Source organism: Rhinoraja longicauda, chromosome 9 (genome assembly GCF_053455715.1).
Source record: "Rhinoraja longicauda isolate Sanriku21f chromosome 9, sRhiLon1.1, whole genome shotgun sequence".
NCBI classification, from domain to species: Eukaryota; Metazoa; Chordata; class Chondrichthyes; order Rajiformes; family Arhynchobatidae; genus Rhinoraja; species Rhinoraja longicauda.
In genome coordinates this window covers 16,268,211-16,282,539 of record NC_135961.1, presented here as the reverse complement: position 1 = coordinate 16,282,539, position 14,329 = coordinate 16,268,211, and the positions used below count along the sequence as shown (strand labels likewise).

General features: G+C 43.0%; 1 protein-coding gene across 14 annotated transcripts in view; it reads left to right on the top strand.

Moving 5' to 3' along the window:
- The window catches only part of LOC144596502 (girdin-like), a 129,685-nt gene that overhangs the window by 34,477 nt on the left and 80,879 nt on the right, over positions 1 to 14,329 (top strand). For 13 of the 14 annotated variants that reach the window (XM_078404866.1, XM_078404861.1, XM_078404859.1 and 10 more), the window contains 4 exons: positions 1,600 to 1,683; positions 2,711 to 2,851; positions 11,267 to 11,433; positions 14,081 to 14,162. In XM_078404866.1, the coding sequence (XP_078260992.1) occupies positions 1,600 to 1,683; positions 2,711 to 2,851; positions 11,267 to 11,433; positions 14,081 to 14,162 (474 nt within the window). Of the gene's footprint in view, positions 1 to 1,599; positions 1,684 to 2,710; positions 2,852 to 11,001; positions 11,111 to 11,266; positions 11,434 to 14,080; positions 14,163 to 14,329 lie in introns of those variants that run through there. The other variant, XM_078404860.1, reaches the window with a different exon arrangement.

Genomic DNA, 14,329 nt, shown 5'->3' with positions numbered 1-14,329 from the left:
TGACAGACCCATCCAAGATATATGACTGTGAGGACACATCCATGCGAGTCCTCAATATTGACTCCAGACTTCATAAAATCTCATGGAATCAAGTTAAACGGGCACAAAAATCTACTCTTTAGCACTATCATAACATCTCAACGATGCATATGTGCTTCTCCATGTTGATTAACCACTAAGAATAACAAGGTTAATTGTATTCTAGGTTGAGGAATTACCATTGAACTGTAGAATTGTTTGGAGATCGATGTGGACATTTGACCCATGGAATCAATACTGACTCCTTCAAAGCAATTCTGCCAGTCCTATTCGCCCAATCTAACTGCTGCAAATTATTTTTGCTAACACCTGTCCAATTCTTTCTTGAAAGCCATTATTGGTTCCACCACAAGGACAGCGGGTTATCTGGTTTCTCCATAAAAATGTTTCTCCATGTATTCCCCTATAGATCTCTTCTCAGAATTTTGAATACCATCTGCTAAAAGTAATTCTCTCTCTTTAACCTGCTTATGCACTGGTACATATTATTCAAATTCAACAGCCTTCAGCAAAAGTGGCATGGAGTCTTGGTGATGACCACCACAAAACTAACAGATTTTTGTTCAAAACATTAATGATCTTTAAGAGACAAAAATCTGCCAACCATTTCAATTTGCTGTATATGTTCTTCCAGACGTGTAGCAATATGATTGACTCTTAATTGCTCACTAAAATTGCCTAGCCAGCTACTTAGTTGTATCATCACCACTAATTTGAAATCAAAACGATAAAACTAGCTGGCCTTGATACCATATTCAGATATGAAGTTGTTCCCAGGCCATTGAGCCTTGCTCGCAACCATCTAAGCTCTGGTGTCTAAACTGAGTGAGCTTTACCACAGGTCTGACTGTGTAACAACCAGATTTGATCATACTTTAAAGTGTTATACCTTGCAAGCTAATGTGTTGGAAACTTCTATCATTATTTCTAGAACAGTCAGACCCACCAGAGATTGCAGCAAAGTGGGAAACAGACAGTGGGGAGTGACTGTGTGATTCTTCTACATTCATTCCAGACTTCATGAAGTTTCATGACATCAAGGCCAACATGGCAAAGGAATCGCCTTCCTGATTACCACCTATGTCACCCTTTCAATTAATGATGACAAACACTACTTGAGGGTACAGAGCTAATTCCGGGTGTGTTCTCAAATGCCTTTCACCAAAAATGCCTTGATAGCACTGTCACTGAATGATCTAGCCGAATTCTTAATGACTGCTACAGTGAATAAATATGGTATAAATTTATTTGTCCTATTCTTTACAAATTCTACCAGTGGTAGGCGCCTCTTTCCATGACGTGTCAGAATGAGAAATGAATGCTCATGCAGAGTTGAAATTGTTCCTTCACTCCATAAAAATAAACCTTGCCTGATTTAATTCAGTTTCTTGGAACTCTGGATGGGTTTTTTTCAATCTGTTAAATAGGTCACTCTCAACATCTGTGGCCTCTGATTTCTGTTTCGTCAAAAGTGCAGAAAAATAAATGTCTCCATTTTGTGTCAGATACTACTTGTCTCTATAAAGGATTTAATGGTCACAGTAATTTTATTTATTCCAGTGTGAAAGAAAAGAAGAATTTATTGAGAGGATCAAAAATCTTGATTTTGATACAAAAGCTGCTGTAGCAATTCATATTCAAGAGGTATGTTCCAGAAATACTGTACATAATATTTGAATTGCAATCTGAAAACTATAACTTGTTTGTCGGTCCGTAAGTTTAGGAGACCTGGACATTTTGCAGTTAGCGAATAAAGGAAGAATGCAGAATGATTATATCAATCATTGTAGTTGCTATACTGTCTTCCATAACTGACAAACTTGAGTATTTTGACTCAGGGGCCACAGTTTAAGAATACGGGGTAGGCCATTTAGAACAGAGATTAGGAAAAACTTTTTCAGTCAGAGAATTGTAAATCTGTGGAATTCTCTGCCTCAGAAGGCAGTGGAGGCCAATTCTCTGGATGCTTTCAAGAGAGAGCTAGATAGAGCTCTTAAAGATAGCGGAGTCAGGGGGTATGGGGAGAAGGCAGGAACTGATTCGAAGGGCCGAATGGCCTACTCCTGCACCTATTGTCTATTATCTATTGTCTATTGACTTCAATGTGCTCCAGTCTAAATCATCCACAAATGTGTTCACTAATTTAGAGTACTTACAGTGAGTTATTATTAGGTTACTCTTGAATAACCTATCTTGGATTTTACTGCGTTTATGTTTGAAACTCATTCCCATGTTTTTTTTTGTGCTAGTTTGGTGTGACGTGCTGCATTTGTGTTTTCAGTGCTCTTTCCTGGTAATTTTGGATTCATGGCAGGGACGTAAAGATATAGCAGCTAATGGTCGAGAACTGGTAGTTGAGAGCTTAAGCGTGTATATTCTTTGGATTTCCAAATACATTCCCTTGTTAATGCAATAATAGTAGGTAAACGGCAAATTAATCTAATCGTATTTTGTGTAGAATGCAGCATTAAAAAAATTGGGAGAGCAATGCTGAAAACAAATTTTCAGTCTGATTTTTAAAACTTTATTTTCACAGAATATATGACAGAAAATTGTTGGGAGAAGTTGACTTATCTCTGTGCTCAGGGTGCTTTTGTTTGCTATTCATAAAATGCTCCTGTACACAATTGGATCATTGTGAAAATCATATTCCGTATTTTCTCTTGTGAAGGTGACTCATAATCAAGAGAATGTCTTTGACATGCAGTGGATGGATTTAGCTGACATCTCCCGAGAGGATCTTAATTCCTCCTTTAGAAAATTGGCAGTTCATCTGAAAAGGCTTGTGGATGAAAGAGACGAAAAATGTGAGGTACAAAAATGGATCATGATTCTAAAAATGCTGTAATTAATCTGACTGAATGTGCCAAAATAAGCATTATTTTAAGTTCACATTTTCAATTTCTCAGTTATTTTCCCATAACTTCTCTTTGTATTTATTTGTCAGTTTTATTAATTATATTCAATCTATTTGTTTGTTTGTTTATTTATTATGGTATGGTATTTACTAGGCTTTAAGACAAAACAAATCAGAGCTAACAGTGGAAATATTAAACTTTTAGTGCTTCCTATGTTCTTCATTCAAGGACTAAAATTCAATTTTGTCTTATTGGTAGTACTGATTCTTTAAATATAAATTGAATTGGTTGGAAACAGAGTAGGCTTTGGTGTGCTTTAGACCTATTGTAGATTTGAATCACATAAAGCTTCATGATGTATTTTTCTGATTCATTGTCCAGGTGTTATGGCGGTCTGTTTGAACACATACAAACTAGGCTTATTAGATAAATGTATTCCTCGTTTTATTAGTTAGGTAGGGAATTGCCTTGCTCTATTGATTATTTAAACTTTGGGTGAAAGTGTTGCAGAAGAACTATTTATGTGATGTATCAAAGGCACAATGACAAGGCAGGAGACATTTTAAAGAAATTTCTACTATTACGTTCTGAAAGGTACGTTGGGTTTTTGTTTGGGTCAGACTATTTCATTTTTGTTTTTATATTTTGTCTATTGTCTATATTTCTGACTTTATTTCACTCTCCCTTAACTATTGTCTTATCATGTAATTCATTGAGAAGACCTATGATTATGGAACTTGAAAAGTTTAAGGACTAAACACAGGCAGGTCGGATTACATCTGAGATAATTTACGTTGAACATACATTACCTTTACAATGCAGGAATGCTGACATTCCTTACCATTATTCCCCATTCAAGGTTGTCAGGTTAAATATGTAAAATGGGTATTTATTAGCCATGGTTTGGACTGCATCAAAAGCTGCAAAGTGGATTAACTCTGGGAACCAAGCAGTGATCGCAGGCCACACAAGTGGCTTTCCTGGTCTAAAATCAGTTCAAATGGGTTTGGTGATTGAACATTGAAATCCATGACAAGGAAATTAGTTGAGGGCTAATGCTAGTCCACTTTCCACAGGAATTTATCTTTCCTGACTTGGCAGCCTTGACCAATAAGTTCATTATGATGCGTATTTCCAGCTGGTGCATTGAAAGGCTCAAAGAACAAAAGCCAGCTTGGATTATCACGTACTTTTAAACAGTTTGCTTGTGACAATCTCAAAATCTATATATATCTATCTATATATATATCTATATTTTATATATATATATATATATATACACACTACTACTAAAACTCAGATCTTGTATGTATATATATATGTATACATATATATATATATATATATATATATATATATGAATATATATATCTGTATGTATATATATATGTATTTCTGCGATTTTGCCAAAACGGTAAACTATAGCGCCACTCTCGTGGTGACTGTTTATAACAAGTTTTATTTAAATTGATCTTATATTTTTTAAGTTAGAGAGTTTTTAAAGTTTAAAACTCTCATTTCTAAACACATTTTCCAAAGTGCTGTGCGTATGACGTCACCATAGGGCACTCTCTTCACTCGCACAAACAAGATGGACGCCGTTAGCGGAGCTGCCCGCCCGCAATCAGGGCCTCCCCTCGCTGCTCTCCTCTCTCCCCTCGCTGCTCTCCTCTCTCCCCTCGCTTCTCTCTCCACTCTCCCCCACAACCGCCGCCAGTAATCCCAGCTCGGCTAGGCCACAGCCACCGCCGCAATGCCCGTCTCCAGTAGTCTGCCGCTCCAGGAGAGTTAGAGTGGAGGGGACGGGGAGGGTGGGAGGAGGAGAGAGTGGGGGTGGGAGTGAGAGTGGGACAGGGGAGGGGGACAGCGGGGGTAGGGGGGTTGGTGGTGGGGGGAAGAGAGAGTGGGGGAAGGGGGGTGGTGGGGAAAGGGGGGGTGGGGGAGAGTAAGAGTGGGGCTGGGGGAGGACAGAATGGGGGGGGGTGGGGGAATGGGCCCAACAGGTCCACGGTCTAGTATATATTTAAATGACTAAAACTCAGATCTTGTATATATATATATATATATATATATGTGTACTTCTGAGATTTTGAGATTTGGTTGTGGACCTGTGGACCTACAGCCAAAACAGTAAACCATAGCACCACAATTTTAGCACCACCTTAATCACCACTATCCTGGCGACTGTTTATAACAAGTTTTATTTAAATTGTTCTTATATTTTTTAAGTTAGAGATTACCTTTCTAACCGATTTCTCAAAGGTCTTCAGCGTGTGACGTCACAATGGGACCTGTGCGACTGTGAGAGATGAGCTCGCCCCCCCCCCCCCCCCCCCGGGCCTTTAGCTTGTGACGGCACAATGGGACCCGCACTTCTTTAAGTATAGCTCCCCCCCGGAGGACCAGCGGGAGGACTGCCACCCATCCGGGCATGCCTCGCGTGTGTCCTTCCATAGTGCAGCGCGACGCCATCGATCAGCGCTGCCTCTCCGCCATTCCCCGCAGCTCGCCACGAACACAGCTCAACGCACAAGCCACGACCCGGAGGACGCTCCCCGCCCGCAAACGAGTGCACACATCGGTAGGATTGATGGGACCGAGCCGGCGGATCGCCAATGGGTCCGCGCCTCCGCAGTTGTTGAGAGGGGATGGGATGTGAGTGGGGAGAACAATTTCCTTTTTTTTTTTAACGTTTTAAAAACCCGCTTACTTCACAGATTGGTCTTAACAAAAAAAACCTTTAAAACAGTTAACAAACCCGAAGAAGATATTTCCATTTAAAAAAAGTTCAAAAGACCCGCGCGCTGCAAGGGGAAAGGGGGGGGCGGGACCCGCCTGAGTGACAGCAGTGGCTAATGGGGGGGGGGGGAGGGAGGGGTGACGAGAGCGTCAGGGAAGAGGGGGGGGATGGGGGGAGGGAGGATGAGGCAGGGAGAATGAGGGGGGGAAGGAGGAGGGGGAGGCTGGAGAGGGTGAGGGGTGGGTGAGGAGGGGGGATGGAATGGGTGAGGGGATGGAGTGTGAGGGGAGGTTGGGGTGGGAGGAAGGGGGATGGTGTGGGTGAGGGGGGATGGGGATGGAGGAGGGGGGATGGAGTGGGTGAGGGGGGATGGGTGGAGTGGGTGGGTGGGAAGGGGAGGAGGAGGGGGGATGGAGTCGGTATGGGGGGGTGGGGGAGAGGTGGAGGGGAGATGGTGGGCGAGGGGATGGAGTGGGTGAGGGGGTGGGGGAGGAGGAGGGGGGATGGAGTGGGTGGGGGTTCGGGGGATGGAGTGGGTGAGGGGGGAGGGAGGGTGGGGGCATGGAGGGAGGGATTGTGCGGGGAGGGAGGGTGGGGGCGTGGAGTGGGGGGGATGGGGTGGGGGGCAGTGGGTGAATGGGGGGAGGGGGGATGGAGTGGGGGGGAGGGGGGATGGAGTAGGTGACGGGGGGATGGAGTGGGTGAGTGGGGGGGAGGAGAATGATGTGGGGGATGGGGGAAAGGAGTGGGTGAGTGGGGGGGAGGGGATGATGAGAGCGTCAGGGGAGGGGGGTGGGGGGAGGAGGAGGGAGGGGGGTGGAGTGCGGGAGAGATGGAGTGGGTGAACTCCGGTGTGTGCTCCATCGGGGGAGGGCTGTCATGTTGCCTTCTGCTCCGACACTTGTGCAGTTGGGGAGGGTTGCCATTTTGTGTTCAGCTCCGACCACATACTCGACGCCTGATTGGGGGGAGTGGGGGGAAGGGAGGGGGGAGTAGGGGGGCGGGGAGGGGGAAGTGGGGATGGGGGGCATGGAGTGGGTGAGTGGGGGGGAGCAGGGGAAGAAAAGGGGGATTGAGTGGGGGGGGGGGGGTGTTGAGGTTGCTACACCAATACAGGAGAGGCTTTGGGTCCACGGCTCACTCTGGCTGCAGCGCTGGCGCCACGGGGCCCAGATCGGTGACACCCTGTCCCCCCCTCTAAGAGGAATGGGCCCAACGGGTCCACTTGGTCTAGTACATATTACTAAAACTCTCATCTTGTGTATATATATTCGTATATTATATATATAATATATATATATATATATATATATCTCTTACATTGCATTTGTGTACGTGCCCGAAATACAACCAAAACGGTACACGATAGCGCAACAATTTTAGGACCACCTTACTCACTATTGTCCTGCAGTTCAAATGGTTGTTATATTTTTTAAGTTTTTCACTTTTTAAACTTTAATAAATCACTTTTCCACTTGCCCTGCCCGTCAGCCATGTTCGACGTCACAATGGGAACCCAACGGGTCCTCGTGTTTGATATCACAATGGGAACCCAACGGCGCGCAGTTGGGGCCCGTTGATCTAATACTTACGTAAGATGGACGCCGGATCCGCGGATGCGCAGTTGGGAGAGGGTTGCCGCTCGGAGGAGGGCTGGACCCGCCTGAGTTACAGGAGTGGCGGCCAAAGGGGGAGGGGGGGGGGTGAGGAGAGTTCTCCTGTTGCTGGCTGCCCGGGGCCAGGGTGAGTGGCTCCCTCTCCCTTTTCCTCTCCCCCCTCGCCCGGCCCCGGGGGAGACACCCCGACGGCAACGGGTCCATGGGTCGTCAGTTGGGGGAGGGATGCCGGGCCCCGCAGGAGAGGTTTACACAGAGAGTTGCTGGGCCCACAGGAGAGGTTTGGACCCAACGGGGGTTGCCGTGCCCGCTGGAAAGGTTTGGACCCAATGGGGGTTGCCGGGCCCGCACGAGAGGTTTGGGCCCAATGGGGCCACGCCCGGTTATTGTTTAAAAACCGTAATTCTGGGAGTACAGTGCCCTCCATAATGTTTGGGAAAAAGACCCATCATTTATTTATTTGCCTCTGTACTCCACAATTTGAGATTTATAATAGAAAAAATCACATGTGGTTAAAGTGGGCGTTTTCAGATTTTATTAAAGGGTTCTTGGTTCTTGGTCTTCCAAAATATTCCAAATGGAATTTAAACTGGAGGTGAAGGGTTTTATTTTATTATTATTATTATTTATATTATTCTTATATTAATAAAGGGTATTTTTATACATTTTGGTTTCACAATGTAGAAATTACAGCTGTGTTTATACATAGTCCCCACATTTCAGAGCACCATAATGTTTGGGACACACGACTTCACAGGTGTTTGTCATTGCTCAGGTGTTTGTCATTGCTCAGGTGTGTTTAAATGTCTCCTTAATACAGGTATAGGAAAGCTAGCTCACAACACCTAGTCTTTCCTCCAGTCTTTCCATCACCTTTGGAAACTTTTATTGCTGTTTATCAACATGAGGACCAAACGTGCCAATGAAAGTCAAATGAGCCAAAATGAGACTGAGAAACAAGAATAAAACTGTTAGAGACATCACCCAAACCTTAGGCTTACCAAAATCAATTGTCTAGAACATCATTAAGAAGAAAGGGAGCACTGGTGAGCTTACTAATCGCAAAGGGACTGGCAGGCCAAGGAAGTCCTCCACAGCTGATGACAGAATTCTCTCTATAATAAAGAAAAATCCCCAAACACCTGTCCGACAGATCAGAAACACTCTTCAGGTGTCAGGTGTGGATTTGTCATTGACCACTGTCCGCAGAAGTCTTCATGAACAGAAATACAGACCCACTGATGAAACGCAAAAATAGGATGGCCAGGTTACAGTTTGCCAAGAAGTACTTAAAAGAGCAACTATAGTCCTGGAAAAAGGTCTTTTGGACAGATGAGACGAAGATTAACTTATAGGAAAAAGTTTTGGGTAGACTAATGGGACTCAAGGCTGATAAATCCCCAGGGCCTGATGGTTTGCATCCCAGGGTGCTTAAGGAGGTGGCTCTAGAAATTGTGGACGCATTAGTAATTATTTTCCAATGTTCTATAGATTCCGGGTCAGTTCCTTTGGATTGGAGGGTAGCTAATGTTATCCCACTTTTCAAGAAAGGAGGGAGAGAGAAAACTGGAAATTATAGACCAGTTAGTCTGACATCAGTGGTGGGGAAGATGCTGGAATCAATTATAAAAGACGAAATTGCGGAGCATTTGGATCGCAGTAACAGGATCGTTCCGAGTCAGCATGGATTTACGAAGGGGAAATCGTGCTTGACTAATCTACTGGAATTTTTTGAGGATGTAACTAGGAAAATTGACAGGGGAGAGCCGGTGGATGTGGTGTACCTCGACTTTCAGAAAGCCTTCGACAAGGTCCCACATAGGAGATTGGTGGGCAAAATTAGAGCACATGGTATTGGAGGTAGGGTACTGACATGGATAGAAAGTTGGTTGACAGACAGAAAGCAAAGAGTGGGGATAAATGGGTCCCTTTCAGAATGGCAGGCAGTGACTAGTGGGGTACCGCAAGGCTCGGTGTTGGGACCGCAGCTATTTACAATATACATCAATGACTTGGATGAAGGGATTAAAAGTACCATTAGCAAATTTGCCGATGATACAAAGCTAGGTGGCAGTGTGAACTGTGAGGAAGATGCTATGAGGTTGCAGGGTGACTTGGACAGGTTGTGTGAGTGGGCGGATGCATGGCAGATGCAGTTTAATGTGGATAAGTGTGAGGTTATCCACTTTGGTGGTAAGAATAGGAAGGCAGATTATTATTTGAATGGTGTCAAGTTAGGAAAAGGGGACGTACAACGTGATCTGGGTGTCTTAGTGCATCAGTCACAGAAAGGAAGCATGCAGGTACAGCAGGCAGTGAAGAAAGCCAATGGAATGTTGGCATTCATAACAAGAGGAGTTGAGTATAGGAGCAAAGAGGTCCTTCTGCAATTGTACAGGGCCCTAGTGAGACCGCACCTGGAGTACTGTGTGCAGTTTTGGTCTCCAAATTTGAGGAAGGATATTCTTGCTATTCAGGGCGTGCAGCGTAGGTTTACTAGGTTAATTCCCGGAATGGCGGGACTGTCATATGTTGAAAGACTTGAGCGACTAGGTTTGTATACACTGGAATTTAGAAGGATGAGAGGGGATCTTATCGAAACGTATAAGATTATTCAGGGGTTGGACATGTTAGAGGCAGGAAACATGTTCCCAATGTTGGGGGAGTCCAGAACCAGGGGCCACAGTTTAAGAATAAGGGGTAGGCCATTTAGAACAGAGATGAGGAAAAACTTTTTTAGTCAGAGAGTTGTGAATCTGTGGAATTCTCTGCCTCAGAAGGCAGTGGAGGCCAATTCGCTGAATGCATTCAAGAGAGAGCTAGATAGAGTTCTTAAGGAGAGCGGAGTCAGGGGGTATGGGGAGAAGGCAGGAACGGGGTACTGATTGAGAATGATCAGCCATGATCACATTGAATGGCGGTGCTGGCTCGAAGGGCCGAATGGCCTACTCCTGCACCTATTGTCTATTGTCTATATCAGAGTGATGGCAAGAGCAAAGTATGGTGCAGAGAGGAACTTCCCAAGATCCAAAGCTACCACCTCATCTGAGAAACGAGGCAGTGGGGGTGGTATGGCCTCGGCATGTATGGCTGCTGAAGGTACTGGCTCACTTATCTTCATTGATGATACAACTGCTGATGGTAGTAGCATAATGAATTCTGAAGTGGGTACAGGCACATCCTTTCTGCTCAAGTTGAAACAAATGCCTCAAAATTAACCAACGGTTAATTCTAGAGCAAGACAATGATCCCAAACAGACTGCTAAAGCAACAAAGGAGTTTTTCAAAGCTAAAAAATGGTACATTCTTGAGTGGCCAAGTCAATCACCGATCTGAACCCAGTTGAACATGCCTTTTATATGCTAAAGAGAAAACTATAGGGAACTAGCCTCCAAAATAATCATAAGCTAAAGATGGCTGCAATATGGGCCTGGCAGAGCATCACCAGAGAAGACACCCAGCAACTGGTGATGTCCATGAATCGCAGACTTCAAGCAGTCATTGCATGCAAAGGATATGCAACAAAATACTAAACATGACCACTTTCATTTACATAACATTGCTGTGTCCCAAACATTATGGTGCCTTGAAATGGGGGGACTATATATAAACATTGCTGTAATTTTCACATGGTGAAACCAAAATGTATAAAAATGGGCTTTATTAAAATCTGACAATGTGCACTTTAACCACATGTGATTTTTTTCTATTACAAATCTCAAATTGTGGAGTACAGAGGCAAATAAATAAATGATGGGTCTTTGTCCCAAACATTATGGAGGGCACTGTAGCTCATGAAGAAGTAGAGAAAGGAAGCAAGGGAGAGATTTAAAGAGGGTATTCCGATCCAATGCCAGGTTTGAGCAGCATTGATTTTTAAATATTTGTTGCAAGTACTGGTGACATTTAAATCATTTTTGTTGAAGTTTGATTCCTGTTAAATGAATATTCACTTTTGGTGATATTTGGAAAATGTACGTGTATATAAAATCAAATTTATTATTTATTTTCAGCTAATTTTGCAACTTACACAGGAGCGTGACTGCAGCATGCTTCCAACTCATGGAATAGCTCAGTCACCTTCAGGTTCACCAGGTATGCAGCGAACTGAGAGTCGACAACATCTGTCAGTTGAACTTGCAGACACAAAAGCAAAACTCAGAAGGATCAGGCAAGAAATGTAAGTGCGTGGATTGCATTTGAGGATCAAGGGCGCTAGAGATTAGATATGTCGAAAATCACACCAACTTCCAGAAATGTTATTGATTAGTCAGTAGGGAATGAGGTTGATCAATAAAGAATTGCAGAATGCAAAAAAGAGTTCCCTCAATTGTTGTAGAGATAAGCCAAATGACTTCCCTTAACATATGTAAAATGGAATAGTCATTAATATGAAAAAGAACTAGCTAATGTATTTGAGGTTACTTTGTTGTAAGAATATTTTGCTTTTAACAAGCACTGGTCTTGTTTTTCTCAGGATAGCACGAGCTGATTTACCCAAAACCATTGGATTTCAGGTCTGCCCCCTCAGCTCTGGACAGCAGCTTAGAAATCGGGGAGAAATATAGACTAATCAACAAAGTTTTTCTGAAAATTTACTTGCTGTAATGCTTTCTTCAGGGCTTCTTAATTCGCAGCACATTCTTAATGGGTATTGGAATAATACATCAGGTTATTAAGGTTGCGCAAACATAAAGCTACCTGTTAGCTCGTATCCTCGTCTGTTAGCATTGTCTTTGTATTTCATCATAAGCCGGTATTGATGAATTAATGGAACAGAAGCACCAACTAATTGATAAAATTCACTCTTAATGCATTTTGAGAGCAATGAATTTATCAATCAACAAAGCACCATTATATCAAATCATTCCAATAACGCATCCTGGAATCTTTAATTCTTGCCCTAAGAAGCACCTACAGTAGACAGTAGAAAATAGACAATAGGTGCAGGAGTAGGCCATTCGGCCCTTCGAGCCCGCACCACCATTAAATGTGATCATGGCTGATCATTCACAATCAGTACCCCATTCCTGCCGTCTCCCCACACCCCCTGACTCCGCTATCTTTAAGAGCTCTATCTAGCTCTCTCTTGAAAGCATCCAGAGAATTGGCCTCCACTGCCTTCTGAGGCAGAGAATTCCGCAGATTTACAACTCTGACTGAAAAAGTTCTTCCTCATCTCCATTCTAAATGGCCTACCCCTTATTCTTAAACTGTGGCCCCTGGTTCTGGACTCCCCCAACATTGGGAACATGTTTCCTGCCTCTAACGTGTCCAATCCCTTAATAATCTTATATGTGTCAATAAGATCCCCTCTCATCCTTCTAAATTCCAGTGTATACAAGCCTAGTCGCTCCAGTCTTTCAACATACGACAGTCCCGTCATTCCGGGAATTAACCTATTGAACCTACGCTGCACGCCGTTAATAGCAAGAGTGTCCTTCAAATTTGGAGACCAAAACTGCACACAGTACTCCAGGTGCAGTCTCACTAGGGCCCTGTACAACTGCAGAAGGACCTCTTTACTCCTATATTCAACTCCTCTTGTCATAAAGGCCTACATGCCATTAGCTTTCTTCACTGCCTGCTGTACCTGCATGCTAACTTTAAGTGAATTGAAGCATTAAAAAATTGTGGTAATGTAAATAATTTGTAAAAATTAATGAATATATTTAAAGAAGCAGCACTGGTGCATTATTTAATTGACCCACAGTCACACCAGTAACCAGTAATTCAACAAATTAATACTAAAGTAGGTACCAATCAACTAGTGTGCACAGGAACAAATAAACAAATAAAGTTTTGGGAACATGCTTTTTGTGAATTTGCCTGCGCGAGAGACATCCTACAACTATATGCTCTTCATGGTTTGGAAGCAGAAACGAGGGGACAAAAAGATGATGTTGATGTGGAGCCAGTATCATGGAGGAATATAGAAACATGAGCATAAGAAAATAAAACTTTACACCCAGCTAGAATGAGAGAGAGTTATTCATTCCAAGTCTGACCCTGGGGTATGAGGCAAGGCTAGGATATTTGAAATAAAGCATTTTATTCCAAGATTTCAAGGCCTGGTAAGAGCCATTAGCCTGCAGCTGCTTAGGTCAATGCATGAGGACTATCCATTCGGGAAGCCAGAGAAGAATGGGGCTCAACTTAGGCCTAGCCAAAGGGAAGTAAGATCCGGAAAAGCTATTAGCTTTCAAGCTCGACCAAATTAGCAAAAATGAGAAGTGCAGAATTTTGGAGTTGGCCAAGCCAGTAAACATTTTATTTTTATGATTTCAAACCACAACCTTCTTTGCATACAGCATTAGGATCAGAATGGTTGAGTTTTGTGATTTGGTCCTAATAGAGGCACTTTCCAAACACAAGAAAATGTAGCATGCTCTAATTGTTCTTGGGCTGGACATACGTTGGAGAATTATATATTGTTGATAAAGTTCTGAAGGTGTTTTTTAAGGAAAACATTGACACAAGTTAGTTTTGAAAACCATTTGTTATAATGGCCAGCAGATCCATTTTGAGCAAATTTACCATCTGCTGAAACACCATGAGTTATCTACTACTGCTTCCACATGTAAAGAAACCTGCACATTCTGTCTTGCCAGTAGTGTCTCTTATGAACAGAAAGAAAGATATCTCAAGAGATGGTGTTTAAAAAAACCACATTCCAACAAAATTGACAATAATTCTAAAGGTTAACTTTTTATTTGCCATTGCTCATTTATGTAGTTGAGGAATTTGTGGGCTATGTATTAATACATACAGCATCAGTTACGTATTTGGTTTTCCCTTGAATCTGTGATTGTTCCAATTATTTCAAGGGAAGAGAAAACAGAGCAATTGTTGGACAGTAAGCAAGAAATTGAGCAGATGGAAGTCGAACTAAAAAGACTACAGCAAGAGGCGAGTATAATATTTAGTTTAAACTTAAGGTGAACTGCCAAGCATCAATAAAAGCAAGTACTATTATTATAAGTATGTTACTTTGGCAGTAAATCTTGTAGTTGTTTCCAAATATTAAACTTTTGTTGTGTGGCAATCTTAAGGAAGACCAAAACATAAACAAAGTC